The 18,397-nt window shown below is 32.9% G+C and overlaps 1 protein-coding gene across 1 annotated transcript in view; it reads right to left on the bottom strand.

Annotated features, from left to right (window-relative positions):
• Positions 1-18,397, bottom strand: part of LOC102805039 (uncharacterized) — a 33,461-nt gene that overhangs the window by 2,595 nt on the left and 12,469 nt on the right. The window contains exon 2 of the mRNA XM_006825480.3: positions 3,104-3,154. Coding sequence (XP_006825543.2) covers positions 3,104-3,154 — 51 coding nt within the window. The remainder of the gene's footprint in view (positions 1-3,103; positions 3,155-18,397) is intronic.

Raw genomic sequence — 18,397 nt, 5'->3', positions numbered from 1 at the left:
TGGTCACTATAGACAGGCAGTCTTTATACACAGGTTTCTTATATGTTATTATACCTCTGAACTGCCTAAAAATGGTCACTATAGAGAGGTGGTCTTTATACACAGGTTGCTTATATGTTATTATACCTTTGAACTGCCTAAAAGTGGTCACTATAGACAGATGGTCTTTATACACAGGTTTCTTATACGTTATTATACCTCTGAACTGCCTAAAAGTGGTCACTATAGACAGGTGGTCTTTATACACAGAATGCATATACGATATTATACCTTTGAACTGACTAAAAGTGGTCACTATAGACAGGCGGTCTTTATACACAGGATGCTTATAGTTATGTCTTTGAACTGCCTAAAAGTGGTCACTATAGACAGGTGGTCTTTATATACAGGTTGCTTATACGTTATTATACCTTTGAACTGCCTAAAAGTGGTCACTATAGACAGGCGGTCTTTATATACAGGTTGCTTATACGTTATTATACCTCTGAACTGCCTAAAAGTGGTCACTATAGACAGGTGGTCTTTATACACAGGTTGCTTATACGTTATGTCTTGGAACTGCCTAAAAGTGGTCACTATACACAGGCAGTCTTTATACGCAGGTTGCTTATACGTTATGTCTTGGAACTGCCTAAAAGTAGTCACTATAGACAGGTGGTCTTTATACACAGAATGCATATACGCTATGTCTTGGAACTGCCTAAAAGTGGTCACTATAGACAGGTGGTCTTTATACACAGGTTGCTTACACGTTATGTCTTGGAACTGCCTAAAAGTGGTCACTATAGACAGGTGGTCTTTATACACAGGATGCTTATACGTTATTATACCTCACTATAGACAGATGGTCTTTATACACAGGTTGCTTACACGTTATGTCTTGGAACTGCCTAAAAGTAGTCACTATAGACAGGTGGTCTTTATACACAGGATGCTTATACGTTATTATACCTTTGAACTGCCTAAAAGTGGTCACTATAGACAGGTAGTCTTTATACACAGGTGTTATACATTATTATAACTTTGAACTGCCTAAAAGTGGTCACTATAGACAGGTAGTCTTTATACACAGGGTGCTTATACGTTATGTCTTGGAACTGCCTAAAAGTAGTCACTATAGACAGGTGGTCTTTATACACAGGTGTTATACATTATTATACCTTTGAACTGCCTAAAAGTGGTCACTATAGACAGATGGTCTTTATACACAGGTTGCTTATACGTTATGTCTTGGAACTGCCTAAAAGTAGTCACTATAGACAGGTGGTCTTTATACACAGGATGCTTATACGTTATTATACCTTTGAACTTCCTAAAAGTGGTCACTATAGACAGGTAGTCTTTATACACAGGTGTTATACATTATTATAACTTTGAACTGCCTAAAAGTGGTCACTATAGACAGGTAGTCTTTATACACAGGGTGCTTATACGTTATGTCTTGGAACTGCCTAAAAGTAGTCACTATAGACAGGTGGTCTTTATACACAGGTGTTATACATTATTATACCTTTGAACTGCCTAAAAGTGGTCACTATAGACAGGTAGTCTTTATACACAGGTTGCTTATATGTTATTATACCTTTGAACTGCCTAAAAGTGGTCACTATAGACAGATGGTCTTTATACACAGGATGCTTATACGTTATGTCTTGGAACTGCCTAAAAGTGGTCACTATAGACAGGTAGTCTTTATACACAGGGTGCTTATACGTTATGTCTTGGAACTGCCTAAAAGTAGTCACTATAGACAGGTGGTCTTTATACACAGGTGTTATACATTATTATACCTTTGAACTGCCTAAAAGTGGTCACTATAGACAGGTAGTCTTTATACACAGGTTGCTTATATGTTATTATACCTTTGAACTGCCTAAAAGTGGTCACTATAGACAGATGGTCTTTATACACAGGATGCTTATACGTTATGTCTTGGAACTGCCTAAAAGTGGTCACTATAGACAGGTGGTCTTTATACACAGGTGTTATACGTTATTATACCTTTGGACTGCCTAAAAGTGGTCACTATAGACAGATGGTCTTTATACACAGGATGCTTATATGTTATACCTTAGAACTGCCTAAAGGTGGTCACTATAGACAGGTGGTTTTATACACAGGATGCTTATATGTTATACCTTAGAACTGCCTAAAGGTGGTCACTATAGACAGGTGGTTTTATACACAGGATGCTTATATGTTATACCTTAGAACTGCCTAAAAGTGGTCACTATAGACAGGTGGTCTTTATACACAGGATGCTTGTACGTTATGTCTTGGAACTGCCTAAAAGTAGTCACTATAGACAGGTGGTCTTTATACACAGGATGCTTATATGTTATACCTTAGAACTGCCTAAAGGTGGTCACTATAGACAGGTGGTCTTTATACACAGGATGCTTATATGTTATACCTTAGAACTGCCTAAAGGTGGTCACTATAGACAGGTGGTCTTTATACACAGGATGCTTATACGTTATGCCTTGGGACTGCCTAAAAGTGGTCACTATAGACAGGTGGTCTTTATACACAGGTTGTTCATTAATAAGCGATCATGTTAGTTGTTACGCCAAAGATTGGTGAACCCCAGTTAGGTTTTTTGTATTCTGGCGAAATTCACAAAAATTTGTTTTGTAATATAGCCCATCTAACAGATCGTCAAACAGGGAATCCTGTGTATGATTTGTTGACTTAGTGATACCCTAAGATGGTGAAAATTCATTCACAACTAAACTAACAAAACTGCTCTGTGACAATCATGCAGCTACTGTTTTGCAAATACTATAGCTGTTGTATATATTACAGTACACGTACTACTTAACAATTGTTTGCTGACAATACATCTTTAACTTCTTCACCAAAATAGTCCCATTTATAGTCTGCACTTTCTTTCAGAAGATTGAGACAAAAATAGCCAATTTTTTAGTAAAAACTGAAAATTGACTCAAATTTTGTCTGTTGGCTCTAAAATTAGAGCTCATTCATTTCCAGAAACATTGAAAAAAAAAAAAAAAATGCAGAAAAATTTGGGCGGGAAAATCTGGTGGCGAAAAAATTGAGAAGTTGCACTCGCCAAAAAAAATAAAAATAGAATTATACTAACCTTTTTCATATTAGCAGCCTTGAATTTGATTGGATCAAACCCATTTTGTACCTGAAATGAAAGAAGACATTTGATGAATTATATGACTGATAACAATTTACAAAATAATCATGTGAAATCTTTCCTACAATTGACAATATGACCATAATTTCCGTAAAATTTTACAGAAACTATAAACGACAGTTGCCAAATTATCTCCTCTGCAAATGTTATCATTCTGCAAACAAAGAGTCAATCTGAATTCCCCGCCGTTCTGTTCATAACAATATGTAACGTCTGTTGACGAACATGACAAGCAGCCGTAATGGCACGATTCAATCACAGAAAGATGATTATCATCAAAATTGTCTTTAACGAATAGCGAAATATCTTTCTAATCAGCTTGTTGCATCATTAAAGGTCACTGGTTGCGAAAAATGATAATTTGTTCATCCGCGAGAGCGTCAACGGAAATTCACTAAAGTAATCTGATTAACGGCGTAACACTTTTGAAAATTCTATAATGAGCATAATTTTTCATTTGTTGGGAAATTATTTAGATTTACAAGGGAAAATTATCATTGGAATTAGGACTTTTGAAAAAAAAAAGTTAATTATGATTGAATGGTTTCATTTCAATAATCATATGAAGTCAATTTTAAATTTGATTTTTTTAACCTTTTCACCCCCAGACTTTCCAGCCCAATATATTCTGCACTTATTTCTTATATTCTTCAATATTTCTGGAAATGAAACCTAATTTTGTAGCCAAGAGACAAAATTTGAGTCTATTTTCTGTTTTTACTCGACAAATTTATCTTTTTTTTGTCCCAATCTTCTGAAGGAAAGTACAGACTATAAACAAGACTATTTTGTGAATTTTTGATGAAAAAAGCGAAATTGGTGGTGAAAAGGTTAACATGGAAACTGTTTCAAATATATTTCATAAAAAAAAAATATGAATAATTATGTAATAATTTTGAAATTAAAATTGTGATTATAACGTCGCCGTTATTATAGGATAAATATCAATAAACTGCTATATAGGCATGTTTCTATTCACCCGTTACGAATATGCCATCAACATGTCAGGCATTGAAGACGATGACAACACAAAGAAGGCACTTACTCGTCTCAGGAAATCAGCTGTAGCTTGTGATTTCGCACAGGGCACATCCATTTTCGAAACACACAAACGATAATAGCAAACAAATTAATAAATCGCGACAATGAAATCAAGGATATTTATCCAGCGTCAGAAATTCACCGCGAAGTCAACAACAACAGCTCATCGTGAGAGCATTCATTGAGACTACCGATGTGAACGACCGCACTACTGTCTGATGAATACTTGTTCCTTGATGAAATTTTTCTATAAGAAACGGCCGGTGATTCAGTATGGGCATCCCGTAGGGTTAATTAGACAGATGTATACGACTGAACAAAGCAAAACCTCATCACTGATGATAATCTGTGATGAATAAGTCCGTTCAAATTAATAGAAATTAAATTCACCCTCCTGAGGGCTGGCATTGTATACAATATTAAGTTATCGCCATGGCAATACATTTTGTGGGTACATATGAGGTTGATGGTTGAGTAATTATTACACACGGAAATAGATGCAGCATCACTAGTATACCAGACTGGTGGATTGTCATGGAAACTAGCTAATACCAGAAGGACGTTTATTGACAAGGATATGCTCATCATTTGCCATGGTAACAAGCAAGATGATATCCAAAAAAACAGTCAGTATCTTTTTGAGGAAATCTCATTTACGAATTTTTCATGATGCAAAAAAGAAAACAAAACACCTTTGTGATTTCAGTAAAATATATAAACCAAATAAAAATGCAAATGACAGATATGCAAAAAGTAATTTCAGTTATGAAGGAGGCATGCTGTCAAAAATGGAAAAAATGAAATCTATAAAAACTAATTTAATTTGAAATTTGTGTAGTATAAGTTGAAAATTTCAGACACAAAACTACATAGACCCTGCCTTTCAAGCTGGTTAGGTACTGTAGAATACTTTATTTCCGCTTAGAATTTATTTTCGCTGTAGGAATGCTTCAGTGAAAATAAAATCCAGCGAATATACTTTTTTTCCTATGTCTCACATTCAACTCATCAAAAAACAGTGAAAATAAATTCCATACAAAAAACCCAAAAGCTTTTTCAGCGAAAATTAATTCCAGCGAAAATAAAGTATTTCACAGTATTTTAATTAAATTAGACTGTATATACATTTTAATTAGGAGATAATTCGATGGAATGACGTTGAGTGTTGATTGTGCAGAGCGACTACAGAAATTGCACAGTGTGTGTTTAAGTTTCCTGTTGTATTTTTGTATACCAATATGCCACATGGAACCCACGTCAGGATGGGAACAGTCGTGCTTTAACGTTTAATTCAAGCATGAATCTGTCTGTCTGTCACTCCCCCGCTGACATTTTTATTACATGTCATGACATAGCACGGCCTTAACAGCATTTTAAGACTTGCAGCTGTCAAATTACTGTTGAATCGTCAAGCTGGGCGGCATTTTCAACAGCGATTAGAAGAGATTTAAATCTCCATGCACATATGATTCACGTACTCTATACACGTATGTATCAGAGAAAGGTTTAATTATATATGTAATATAAATAATACAACAAGTTTTTTTTTTTTAATTTACAACCCCCCTGATTTTTTTTTTCAAGATTTGCCAATTGTTGTTTCATTTTACTGTCATTATCTTTCATGTCTCTTGGCACAATACAGTCTGATCGTCATGGAGACTACTGCACGATCACCATCTTGAATACTTGATTCATCTTGAAAATTTGTGTTTGTGTTGCATCCAGCTTAAATTCACGCATGTCAAATCCAAAATTGAATGCTTAAACTTTTTCTCCATCTGTTCCCTCTTTTCATCGAAAATTCACAAAATAGTCATTTATAGTCTGCACTTTCCTTCAGAAGATTGGAACAAAAATAGCAAAATTGTTAAAGTAAAAACCAAAAAAATCAATTTAAAAAATTTAATACAGGCTGACATTTTGCTCAAATTGGCTGTTGGTGGCACTGTTGCAAGATCCAGAAATATTTGATTTTGCAACAAAGCTTTTCTATCAATGCACAACTTCCCCTTATCTAAATTAGAGGTGTTTTTAAGCATCATCCTTGATTCCGCTTAGCAAAAGGTAATGTAGATATTCTTTAGATAGAAGACTATTCATAATTTTTGAGAAAGTTGGCATAAATCACATGACAATGTTCATTGGTTTATTATGTAAAATCATGGAGCTATTGTCTCATGGCATCATGAAATAGCCTTCTTTTGTGTGTTACAGTGACGTATTTTGAGAAACTTGTGCTAATATTTTTTTCAAAATTGCTAATTTTAGAACAATTCCATAGAACACTTTTTAACTTTTAACTTTTTAAAAACCCTGATTTTTAAAATTTATTTAAGTATTCTATCAAATGCAATATATAATTACTATGGTACCAGACAACAATTTAAGATATGTCATATAATATCTCTGCCATAGGAACCTATGGTAAAAGCATTATAATACCGACAAAATGGCCACTATCCACTAAAATACAATCATCATTTTCTTGAAAATAGGACGGTGTTTCCCAATATCCTTATACTGTCTGAGAGTACAATTTATTGCAAAATGAATGGATACTTTTCTGCAGGAATTTAAACAACAAAATTGCTTGTTGTCCCAGCATTTCCAAAAAAAACAAAAAACTTTTTCTCAAACCTAACATTCTTTGATTTCTTTTTTGACAGTTTACAGATTGTAGCAGCTGTAGAAGAAAACGAACTACCGGTACTTGTTTCCATGGAAACAATGATTTTTCCTAACAAATTTGAACTTTTTTTGGAGATTATATACATTTATTTATTGACTTTGGAAAGTATAGCTGTAAAGTCACTAAAAACTACAAGACAATAAAAAAAAATTATTATAGAATGGGATTGTTGTCAGGACAAGATCTACTTTATTTTAACCACCATTATATATTTCAAGCCATTTGTATGTTTCATAAATAAATAATGAATTCCTTCTATGCCCACTCAAGTGAACCCTATGCCCCTATAAAATAATGGTAAGTTCTTGCTTGCATTCCTACACTTTGTAGCAATGGGGGCTTTTTAGTGAGTCATTAATCTTCTAACTGTCATTATCTGACCTTGACTTACATGGTATACCTGATGTATTGCCCAACTTCAATCAGAGCCAATACAGTCATTATTATTTGTTTTTAAGGGTGATGCTTGACAGGTTATTATTTGTTTTTAAGGGTGATGCTCAACAGGTAATTATTTGTTTCTAAGGGTGATGCTCAACAGGTAATTATTTGTTTTTAAGGGTGATACTCAACAGATAATTATTTGTTTTTAAGGGTGATGCTCAACAGGTAATTATTTGTTTCTAAGGGTGATTCTTGACAGGTAATTATTTGTTTGTAAAGGTGATGCTCAACAGATAATTATTTGTTTTTATGGGTGATGCCTGACAGGTAATTATTTGTTTTTAAAGGTGATTCTCAACAGGTAATTATTTGTTTCTAAGAATGATGCTCAACAGGTAATTATTTGTTTCTAAGAATGATGCTCAACAGGTAATTATTTGTTTTTAAGGGTGATACTCAACAGGTAACTATTTGTTTCTAAGAATGATGCTCAACAGGTAATTATTTGTTTTTAAGGGTGATGCTCAACAGGTAATTATTTGTTTTTAAGGGTGATACTCAACAGATAATTATTTGTTTTTAAGGGTGATGCTCAACAGGTAATTATTTGTTTCTAAGGGTGATTCTTGACAGGTAATTATTTGTTTTTAAAGGTGATGCTCAACAGATAATTATTTGTTTTTAAGGGTGATGCCTGACAGGTAATTATTTGTTTTTAAAGGTGATTCTCAACAGGTAATTATTTGTTTCTAAGAATGATGCTCAACAGGTAATTATTTGTTTTTAAGGGTGATGCTCAACAGGTAATTATTTGTTTTTAAGGGTGATGCTCAACAGATAATTATTTGTTTTTAAAAGGGATTCTCAACAGGTTATTATTTGTTTTTAAGGGTGATGCCCGACAGGTGGTATTTGTTTTCTTAGGGTGATGCTTGACAGGTTATTATTTGATTCTAAGGGTGATGCTCAACAGGTAATTATTTGTTTCTAAGGGTGATGCTCAACAGGTTATTATTTGTTTTTAAGGATGATGCTCGACAGGTTATTATTTGTTTTTAAGGGTGATGCTCGACAGGTTATTATTTGTTTTTAAGGGTGATGCTTAATAGGTAATTATTTGTTTTTAAGGGTGATTCTCGACAGGTTATTATTTGTTTCTAAGGGTGATGCTCAACAAGTTATTATTTGTTTCTAAGGGTGATGCTCAACAAGTTATTATTTGTTTCTAAGGGTGATGCTCAACAAGTTATTATTTGTTTCTAAGGGTGATGCTCAACAGGTAATTATTTGTTTTTAAGGGTGATGCTCAACAGGTAATTATTTGTTTTTAAGGGTGATGCTCAACAGGTAATTATTTGTTTTTAAGGGTGATGCTCAACAGGTAATTATTTGTTTTTAAGGGTGATACTCAACAGATAATTATTTGTTTTTAAGGGTGATGCTCAACAGGTAATTATTTGTTTCTAAGGGTGATGCTTGACAGATTATTATTTGTTTTTAAGGGTGATGCTCAACAGGTAATTATTTGTTTTTAAGGGTGATGCTCAACAGGTAATTATTTGTTTTTAAAGGTGATGCTCAACAGGTAATTATTTGTTTTTAAGGGTGATGCTCAACAGGTAATTATTTGTTTTTAAAGGTGATTCTCAACAGGTAATTATTTGTTTCTAAGGGTGATGCTCAACAGGTAATTATTTATTTTTAAGGGTGATACTCAACAGGTAATTATTTGTTTCTAAGGGTGATACTTGACAGGTAATTATTTGTTTTTAAGGGTGATGCTCAACAGGTAATTATTTGTTTTTAAGGGTGATGCTCAACAGGTAATTATTTGTTTTTAAGGGTGATGCTCAACAGTTAATTATTTGTTTTTAAGGGTGATGCTTGACAGGTTATTATTTGTTTTTAAGGGTGATGCTCAACAAGTTATTATTTGTTTCTAAGGGTGATGCTAGACAGATTATTATTTGTTTTTAAGGGTGATGCTCAACAGGTAATTATTTGTTTTTAAGGGTGATTCTCGCCAGGTAATTATTTGTTTCTAAGGGTGATGCTCAACAGGTAATTATTTGTTTTTAAGGGTGATACTCAACAGATAATTATTTGTTTTTAAGGGTGATGCTCAACAGGTAATTATTTGTTTCTAAGGGTGATTCTTGACAGGTAATTATTTGTTTTTAAAGGTGATGCTCAACAGATAATTATTTGTTTTTAAGGGTGATGCCTGACAGGTAATTATTTGTTTTTAAAGGTGATTCTCAACAGGTAATTATTTGTTTCTAAGAATGATGCTCAACAGGTAATTATTTGTTTCTAAGAATGATGCTCAACAGGTAATTATTTGTTTTTAAGGGTGATACTCAACAGGTAATTATTTGTTTCTAAGAATGATGCTCAACAGGTAACTATTTGTTTTTAAGGGTGATGCTCAACAGGTAATTATTTGTTTCTAAGGGTGATGCTCAACAGATAATTATTTGTTTTTAAAAGGGATTCTCAACAGGTTATTATTTGTTTTTAAGGGTGATGCCCTACAGGTGGTATTTGTTTTTCTTAGGGTGATGCTTGACAGGTTATTATTTGTTTCTAAGGGTGATGCTCAACAGGTAATTATTTGTTTCTAAGGGTGATGCTCGACAGGTTATTATTTGTTTTTAAGGATGATGCTCGACAGGTTATTATTTGTTTTTAAGGGTGATGCTCGACAGGTTATTATTTGTTTTTAAGGGTGATGCTCAACAGGTAATTATTTGTTTTTAAGGGTGATGCTTGACAGGTTATTATTTGTTTCTAAGGGTGATTCTCGACAGGTTATTATTTGTTTCTAAGGGTGATGCTCAACAAGTTATTATTTGTTTCTAAGGGTGATGCTCAACAAGTTATTATTTGTTTCTAAGGGTGATGCTCAACAGGTAATTATTTGTTTTTAAGGGTGATGCTCAACAGGTAATTATTTGTTTTTAAGGGTGATGCTCAACAGGTAATTATTTGTTTTTAAGGGTGATTCTCGACAGGTAATTATTTGTTTCTAAGGGTGATGCTCAACAGGTAATTATTTGTTTTTAAGGGTGATACTCAACAGATAATTATTTGATTTTAAGGGTGATGCTCAACAGGTAATTATTTGTTTCTAAGGGTGATGCTTGACAGATTATTATTTGTTTTTAAGGGTGATGCTCAACTGGTAATTATTTGTTTTTAAGGGTGATGCTCAACAGGTAATTATTTGTTTTTAAAGGTGATTCTCAACAGGTAATTATTTGTTTTTAAGGGTGATGCTCAACAGGTAATTATTTGTTTTTAAGGGTGATACTCAACAGGTAATTATTTGTTTCTAAGGGTGATGCTTGACAGGTAATTATTTGTTTTTAAGGGTGATGCTCAACAGGTAATTATTTGTTTTTAAGGGTGATGCTCAACAGTTAATTATTTGTTTTTAAGGGTGATGCTTGACAGGTTATTATTTGTTTTTAAGGGTGATGCTCAACAAGTTATTATTTGTTTCTAAGGGTGATGATAGACAGATTATTATTTGTTTTTAAGGGTGATGCTCAACAGGTAATTATTTGTTTTTAAGGGTGATTCTCGCCAGGTAATTATTTGTTTCTAAGGGTGATGCTCAACAGGTAATTATTTGTTTTTAAGGGTGATACTCAACAGATAATTATTTGTTTTTAAGGGTGATGCTCAACAGGTAATTATTTGTTTCTAAGGGTGATTCTTGACAGGTAATTATTTGTTTTTAAAGGTGATGCTCAACAGATAATTATTTGTTTTTAAGGGTGATGCCTGACAGGTAATTATTTGTTTTTAAAGGTGATTCTCAACAGGTAATTATTTGTTTCTAAGAATGATGCTCAACAGGTAATTATTTGTTTCTAAGAATGATGCTCAACAGGTAATTATTTGTTTTTAAGGGTGATACTCAACAGGTAATTATTTGTTTCTAAGAATGATGCTCAACAGGTAATTATTTGTTTTTAAGGGTGATGCTCAACAGGTAATTATTTGTTTTTAAGAGTGATGCTCAACAGATAATTATTTGTTTTTAAAAGGGATTCTCAACAGGTTATTATTTGTATTTAAGGGTGATGCCTGACAGGTGGTATTTGTTTTCTTAGGATGATGCTTGACAGGTTATTATTTGTTTCTAAGGGTGATGCTCAACAGGTAATTATTTGTTTCTAAGGGTGATGCTCGACAGGTTATTATTTGTTTTTAAGGATGATGCTCGACAGGTTATTATTTGTTTTTAAGGGTGATGCTTAATAGGTAATTATTTGTTTTCAAGGGTGATTCTCGACAGGTTATTATTTGTTTCTAAGGGTGATGCTCAACAAGTTATTATTTGTTTCTAAGGGTGATGCTCAACAGGTAATTATTTGTTTTTAAGGGTGATGGCTCAACAGGTAATTATTTGTTTTTAAGGGTGATGCTCAACAGGTAATTATTTGTTTTTAAGGGTGATTCTCGACAGGTAATTATTTGTTTCTAAGGGTGATGCTCAACAGGTAATTATTTGTTTTTAAGGGTGATACTCAACAGATAATTATTTGTTTTTAAGGGTGATGCTCAACAGGTAATTATTTGTTTCTAAGGGTGATGCTTGACAGATTATTATTTGTTTTTAAGGGTGATGCTCAACTGGTAATTATTTGTTTTTAAGGGTGATGCTCAACAGGTAATTATTTGTTTTTAAAGGTGATTCTCAACAGGTAATTATTTGTTTTTAAGGGTGATGCTCAACAGGTAATTATTTGTTTTTAAGGGTGATACTCAACAGGTAATTATTTGTTTCTAAGGGTGATGCTTGACAGGTAATTATTTGTTTTGAAGGGTGATGCTCAACAGGTAATTATTTGTTTTTAAGGGTGATGCTCAACAGTTAATTATTTGTTTTTAAGGGTGATGCTTGACAGGTTATTATTTTTTTTTAAGGGTGATGCCTGACAGGTAATTATTTGTTTCTAAGGGTGATGATAGACAGATTATTATTTGTTTTTAAGGGTGATGCTCAACAGGAAATTATTTGTTTTTAAGGGTGATTCTCGCCAGGTAATTATTTGTTTCTAAGGGTGATGCTCAACAGGTAATTATTTGTTTTTAAGGGTGATACTCAACAGATAATTATTTGTTTTTAAGGGTGATGCTCAACAGGTAATTATTTGTTTCTAAGGGTGATTCTTGACGGGTAATTATTTGTTTTTAAAGGTGATGCTCAACAGATAATTATTTGTTTTTAAGGGTGATGCTCAACAGGTAATTATTTGTTTTTAAAGGTGATTCTCAACAGGTAATTATTTGTTTTCTTAGGGTGATGCTTGACAGATTATTATTTGTTTTTAAGGGTGATGCTCAACAGGTAATTATTTGTTTTTAAGGGTGATTCTCGACAGGTTATTATTTGTTTTCAAGGGTGATACTCGACAGGTTATTATTTGTTTTTAAGGGTGATGCTCGACAGGTTATTATTTGTTTTTAAGGGTGATACTCGGCAGATTATTATTTGTTTTTAAAGGTGACGCTTGCCACATTTGGGTTAATAAGCATTAATTTTCCCGCCATCCAATGTGCTCCCCCAGTGGTAATTAAGTATGAACAAGAGTTTTGAAATCTTCTTTTTGTACTTGTTGCGCAACATTTGAAGCTGCCATCTTTGTTTGTAAGTGATCAGATTGTCACATTTATGTACCAAGATTCATTGAAATACGATATTGATGGAAAAGCTAATCAAAGAAAGCTTAGAAAGAACTCCCATGTGCTGAGAGTATTGGAGACACATTAAATATAATTCGAAATTACTTAGCTGAAAACTAATTATGCAAATCAGAAAATTAATATGACCAGATTTGAGTGTAAAACTAATGAGGTCTGCGCAATGTAACAGAAAATCTATGTTTCCAAGTTTAATTGAAATGTGATTAGGACCAAAAAATTATGAATTATTATGCTTATTAGGGAATTAATAAGAACAGATTTTTACCCCAAACTAATTAGGTTTGTACATTGTCCTAGAGCATCTTTGTACTAAGTTTCATTGAAATGGAATAATTAGTACTTTAGATATTAGTGTGAAAGCTTAAAATTGGTTAATTATGCAAATTAGGTAATTAATATGTACAGATTTAAACCCACAAATATTCAGGTCTGTCTATTGTCCTACAGCATCCATGTACATTCATTGATATGTGATGTATAGTACCTGAGATATCAGTGTGAAAGTTGGTTAATTATGCAAATTAGGTGATTAATATGCACAAATATTTACCAGAAACTAATTGGGTCTGCATAATTCTAGATTCATTGAAATGTGATGATTAGTACTTTAGATATCAGTAGAAAAGCTAAAAATTATGCAAATTAGGTAATTAATATGCACAATTATTTACCCTAAAACTAATCAGGTCTCTGCATAGTCCTAAAGGATCTATGTACCAAGTTTCATTGAAATGCGATGATTAGTACTTGAAATACCCCTGGAAAAGCTGAAAATTAACTAATTATGCAAATTAGATGATTAATATGCACAAATATTTACCGAAAACAATCAATCTCTGCATAGTCCTTGAGTATGTAAGTACCAAGTTTCATTGAAATGTAATGCTCACTACTTATCTCAAATGCTGAAAATTAATTAATTATGCAAATTAGGTAATTAATATGTACTGATATTACCATAAAAACTATCAGGTCTGTGCAGTGTCATATGACATCTATGTACCAAGTTTCATTGAAATGTCATGATCAGTACTTATATCAAATGCTGAAAATTAATTAATTATGCAAATTAGGTAATTAATATGTACTGATATTACCATAAAAACTATCAGGTCTGTGCAGTGTCATATGACATCTATGTACCAAGTTTCATTGAAATGTGATGATTAGTACTTATATCAAATGCTGAAAATTAATTAATTATGCAAATTAGGTAATTAATATGAACTGATATTACCATAAAAACTATCAGGTCTGTGCAGTGTCATATGACATCTATGTACCAAGTTTCATTGAAATGTGATAATTAGTACTTGAGATATCACAGGAAAAAACGAAAATTGACTAATCATTATGCAAATTAGGTAATTAGTATCCACGGATTATTATCAAAAACTAATCAAAACCTAGCATTAGTTCAGAGCATGTATGTACAAAGTTTCATCAAAATCCAATGAGTGGTTGTTTAGATATCAGTGGAACAATCATGGAACAGCTAAAAATTAGCTAATTATCATGCAAATTAGGTAATTAATATGCACGGATTTTTACCAAAAACTAATCAAATCTGCGCATATGTTCAGAGCATCTATGTACCAAGTTTCATCAAAATCCAATGAGTGGTTGTTTAGATATCAGTGGAACAATCATGGAACAGCTAAAAATCAGCTAATTAACATGCAAATTAGGTAATTAGTATGCACGGATTTTTACCAAAAACTAATCAAATCTGCGCATATGTTCAGAGCATCTATGTACCAAGTTTCATCAAAATCCAATGAGTGGTTCTTTAGATATCAGTGGAACAGTCATAGAACAGCTAAAAATTAGCTAATTATCATGCAAATTAGGTAATTAACGAGCATGGATTTTTACCAAAACCTAATCAAATCTGTGCATTGGCCCAGAGCATATATGCACCAAGTTTCATCAAAAACCGATGTATGGTTCTTGAGATAGCAGTGGAACAGTCGGACACACATACACACATACACACATACACACACAGACACACTAACTGCAAAGACTCCCATTATGTGCTTCGCACATGGGAGTCAAAAACTAATAATTATGCAAATCAGTAATTAATATGCACATATTTTAATGTAAAACTAATAAGTTTTGCACAATGTCACAGACCATATATATGTACCAAGTTTCATGTTTCACTGAAATGTGATTAGAACTTGCAAATTAGGAAATAATTTTTTAGGTAACTAAAACTAATCAGGTCTGTGCATTGTCCTAGAGCGCCTATGGATCACGTTTCATTGAATTGTGATGATTAGTACGTGCGATATCAGTAGAAAAGCCAAAAATTGAAAGTTCCATCAAAAAACAACATATGGTTCTTAAGATATTAGTAGTGGAACAGACAGACACATATAGATATAAACCTCTTTTTTTTTTTTTTTTGAGCACTGGCATTATTACAGGTGGGATTTGAACTCTGTCAGTCTTAATTGCATGACAACATATAACAGCTATGCTGCAGGTGATCGGTTGGAGTACTAGTATTGTCACACAATCTTAACTATTCATAAACAATGCCTTATTCACTCTATTAGAAGCGCATCACCATAGACAGCAGATCCCTCACCAAAATGGATAGCTATCGTTAAGTTATCGGCAAGCTCTCAAAGTAAGTCTTCGAAAACTAAGGAACATTCCACTTAACCCAAAATTATATTTGTTGTATACTGACTTATTGAAAATATTATTTATTTTGAAGACAGATATTTACACAAAACACATGCGCTAGTACGGAATAGAGCTAATATTGTATTTCCTTTTTTATATTTCCCGCTAATGTAAACTGACAAAAGAATTTCATCATGTTGAGTCGGACGATTTGACCCCGCAGTGATTTGTTTTTTTATTACATCACCATACCATAGTACCGGGTAACGTGCGTTGCCTTGTTCACGTGCAACGTACCCAAATGATATCGAATCCATGTCTGTCACTGTACTAATACATCCTTTGGTATAATTCCGATGTAAATATTGTACAGGCAAAGTACAGGTTAACCCAAGGGTTACGCATACACTGGGTTGTTGGGGTGACCACAAGTGGAAATGAACAGCAAACCCGGCGTGCCGGTCTGAGGACATTCACATTTTTTGGAGGCCATGTTATTCTCAATTTAACTAAAAGATCCCAAACGGCGCAATAGACAAGAGGAGCTTAGAACTTTTAATCCATTGAATTTAAAGTCAAATCAAACACTTGAAGAGTATGTTTGTTTCGCAGAACGTCACCACCTGAGGTCAAGCATAGGTGTTTGCTCAATGATTTATAGGTCGTTAACCCTTCACGCCTCCTTAGCAACAAGCAAAATAGCATCAGATAAGACAATAGTGTCAACTGGTCTCATCCAGTCTAGAGTCATTAAAATCCCCAATGGGAAATGCTTTCTTATTTCAGAACTGTATTTTCCTTGATTTTCAGATGAACAAATTTCGATCAAAATTCAATTTCTGAAATATGACAAAAAGTTATTAAAATAAATTGCTTTTTTTTTTGAGTACTGTTTTCTGTAGTCATGGTGACCAAAATTTGTATGTTTTGACTTGACTTGAATACAAAATGTATAAATATATTATTCGCAGATAATAATTTTTTTTTACTAAATATTGATGTACAATAATGTAAGTGTCACAAACCATACTGTAAGATTTTCGATACAGTTTGAAGAGTGTGGGTGGACTCAAAGGGGACGCACATGTTCATGTATACTGCTATAGTGTGTATAATATTGTTTCAAATAAGTTCATGACCCCCCTTTTTTTTCTTTTTAAATGTAGTTCCAATAGTTTTGATACCTCACCCCCCCCCAACAAAAAAAAAACAGGGGAACTTTTCATAATTGAAATTTTCCTATAGGGTCTTATGAATTAATCTGTAGTCAAGGTAGAATTATAAAGCGTTCCAAAATTTTGTCTGTAATGGCCAAAATAACCTTCTATAGCAATAAAGCAACATAACCACAAAGTATCAGCAATTTCTGAGAACCTTAACATCGGAATCTTCTGTCAAACCCTCATAAATCATTTGCCGCTTCTTCATCATCTAGGTAACTTCGCTTGTGATTATTAGCCGCGTATTTCAAACCTCAAGGCACATGACCTTCCTATTATTTATGCTGTCTTCAAATTGTATACTGTGACGCATTTAAATAATTATTTGCCATGTACATAACAATTTTAACAATATACACCAATTATAAGAATTCAATTAAAAAATACATTTTTTTTTTTACTCATAAAATATCAAAATGAAATATGGTAGTTATTAATAGAATGGATTTCCAATCAGCTAATAGCTCTCAGCGTCGTTTCTGTTTTATTTAATGATTCCGAACCTTTTCAAGATACATGAAGTCTCATATTCCTTATGAATTATTTTTTATTATTTACTGTAAAATTATTTATTTTTACTGACATTTAATTTCACTATTTTGATGTTTGGAGTGTATTCATTGTGTTTTTTTGTCGAGGAAAAAATTAGTTTTATAGTTATTTTACATGTTCACATGGATTTAATTTAGCGGATTTTACTTATCAGCGAAAATAGCAAAATTAAAACCCAGTGAATAATTAATGTGTTTACAGTACTATATTTTGTCTTTATAGTATTCTCTAATTCAGCACTATGAGTTGATTTCATACATGCACAATCTTAAAAGCTATTCTCAATAATGTTGACCAAGGTGCTAAATTTCAAAGTTTTTTTTCAATTGTATAACAATCCCAAAAGGAACATCTCTACCATAAGAATCAATGGTAATACTGTTTTGATACTGACAAAATGGCTACCGTTCACTAAAATATAACATATATTAGGTTATTGAAGGAGAATAATTTATTTCAAAATATGTAAATCGTGGGTATTTTCATTTTATGAACAGGCTTAACCTTTGAACAATGTACTTTTCAAAAAATATGGCATCAGGATGTCAGTTTTTGTGTGTGCCACAAATAGACATAAAATATTGTATTTCTGACTTTACTGACTCCGACATGTGTTCATTCACTTTCACAATATACCAGTACCATACAAGAGGGCGCTCTTCAATTTACTTATAAACTTAATAACAGTATATTCCTGCCCATTTAATTTAAAATCCAAAAGAAAAATTGATTTTGTGAAAAAAGAATTGCTTCTAGAATACATCTAGCCATTTAGGCAGTTCGAGATGAATTCCAATTTTGCACTACTGAGCATGCCACTGCACATGTATGCAATGCATTATGGGAGAGAACTACAAATTCTGCACTACTGAGCATGTTACTGCACGTGTATGCATTTCATTATGCGAGACAACCTCCCATTGTTATAAAATAAAAAAAAAATTATTATCACCCTGGAAACTCACGAAGTTATATGTTTTCAAA

This window comes from Saccoglossus kowalevskii, chromosome 14 (genome assembly GCF_978046115.1).
Source record: "Saccoglossus kowalevskii chromosome 14, keSacKowa6.1, whole genome shotgun sequence".
In the NCBI taxonomy this organism is placed as follows: Eukaryota; Metazoa; Hemichordata; class Enteropneusta; family Harrimaniidae; genus Saccoglossus; species Saccoglossus kowalevskii.
The sequence above is the reverse complement of the archived record's forward strand: the minus strand, read 5'-3'. Positions and strand labels throughout refer to the sequence as shown.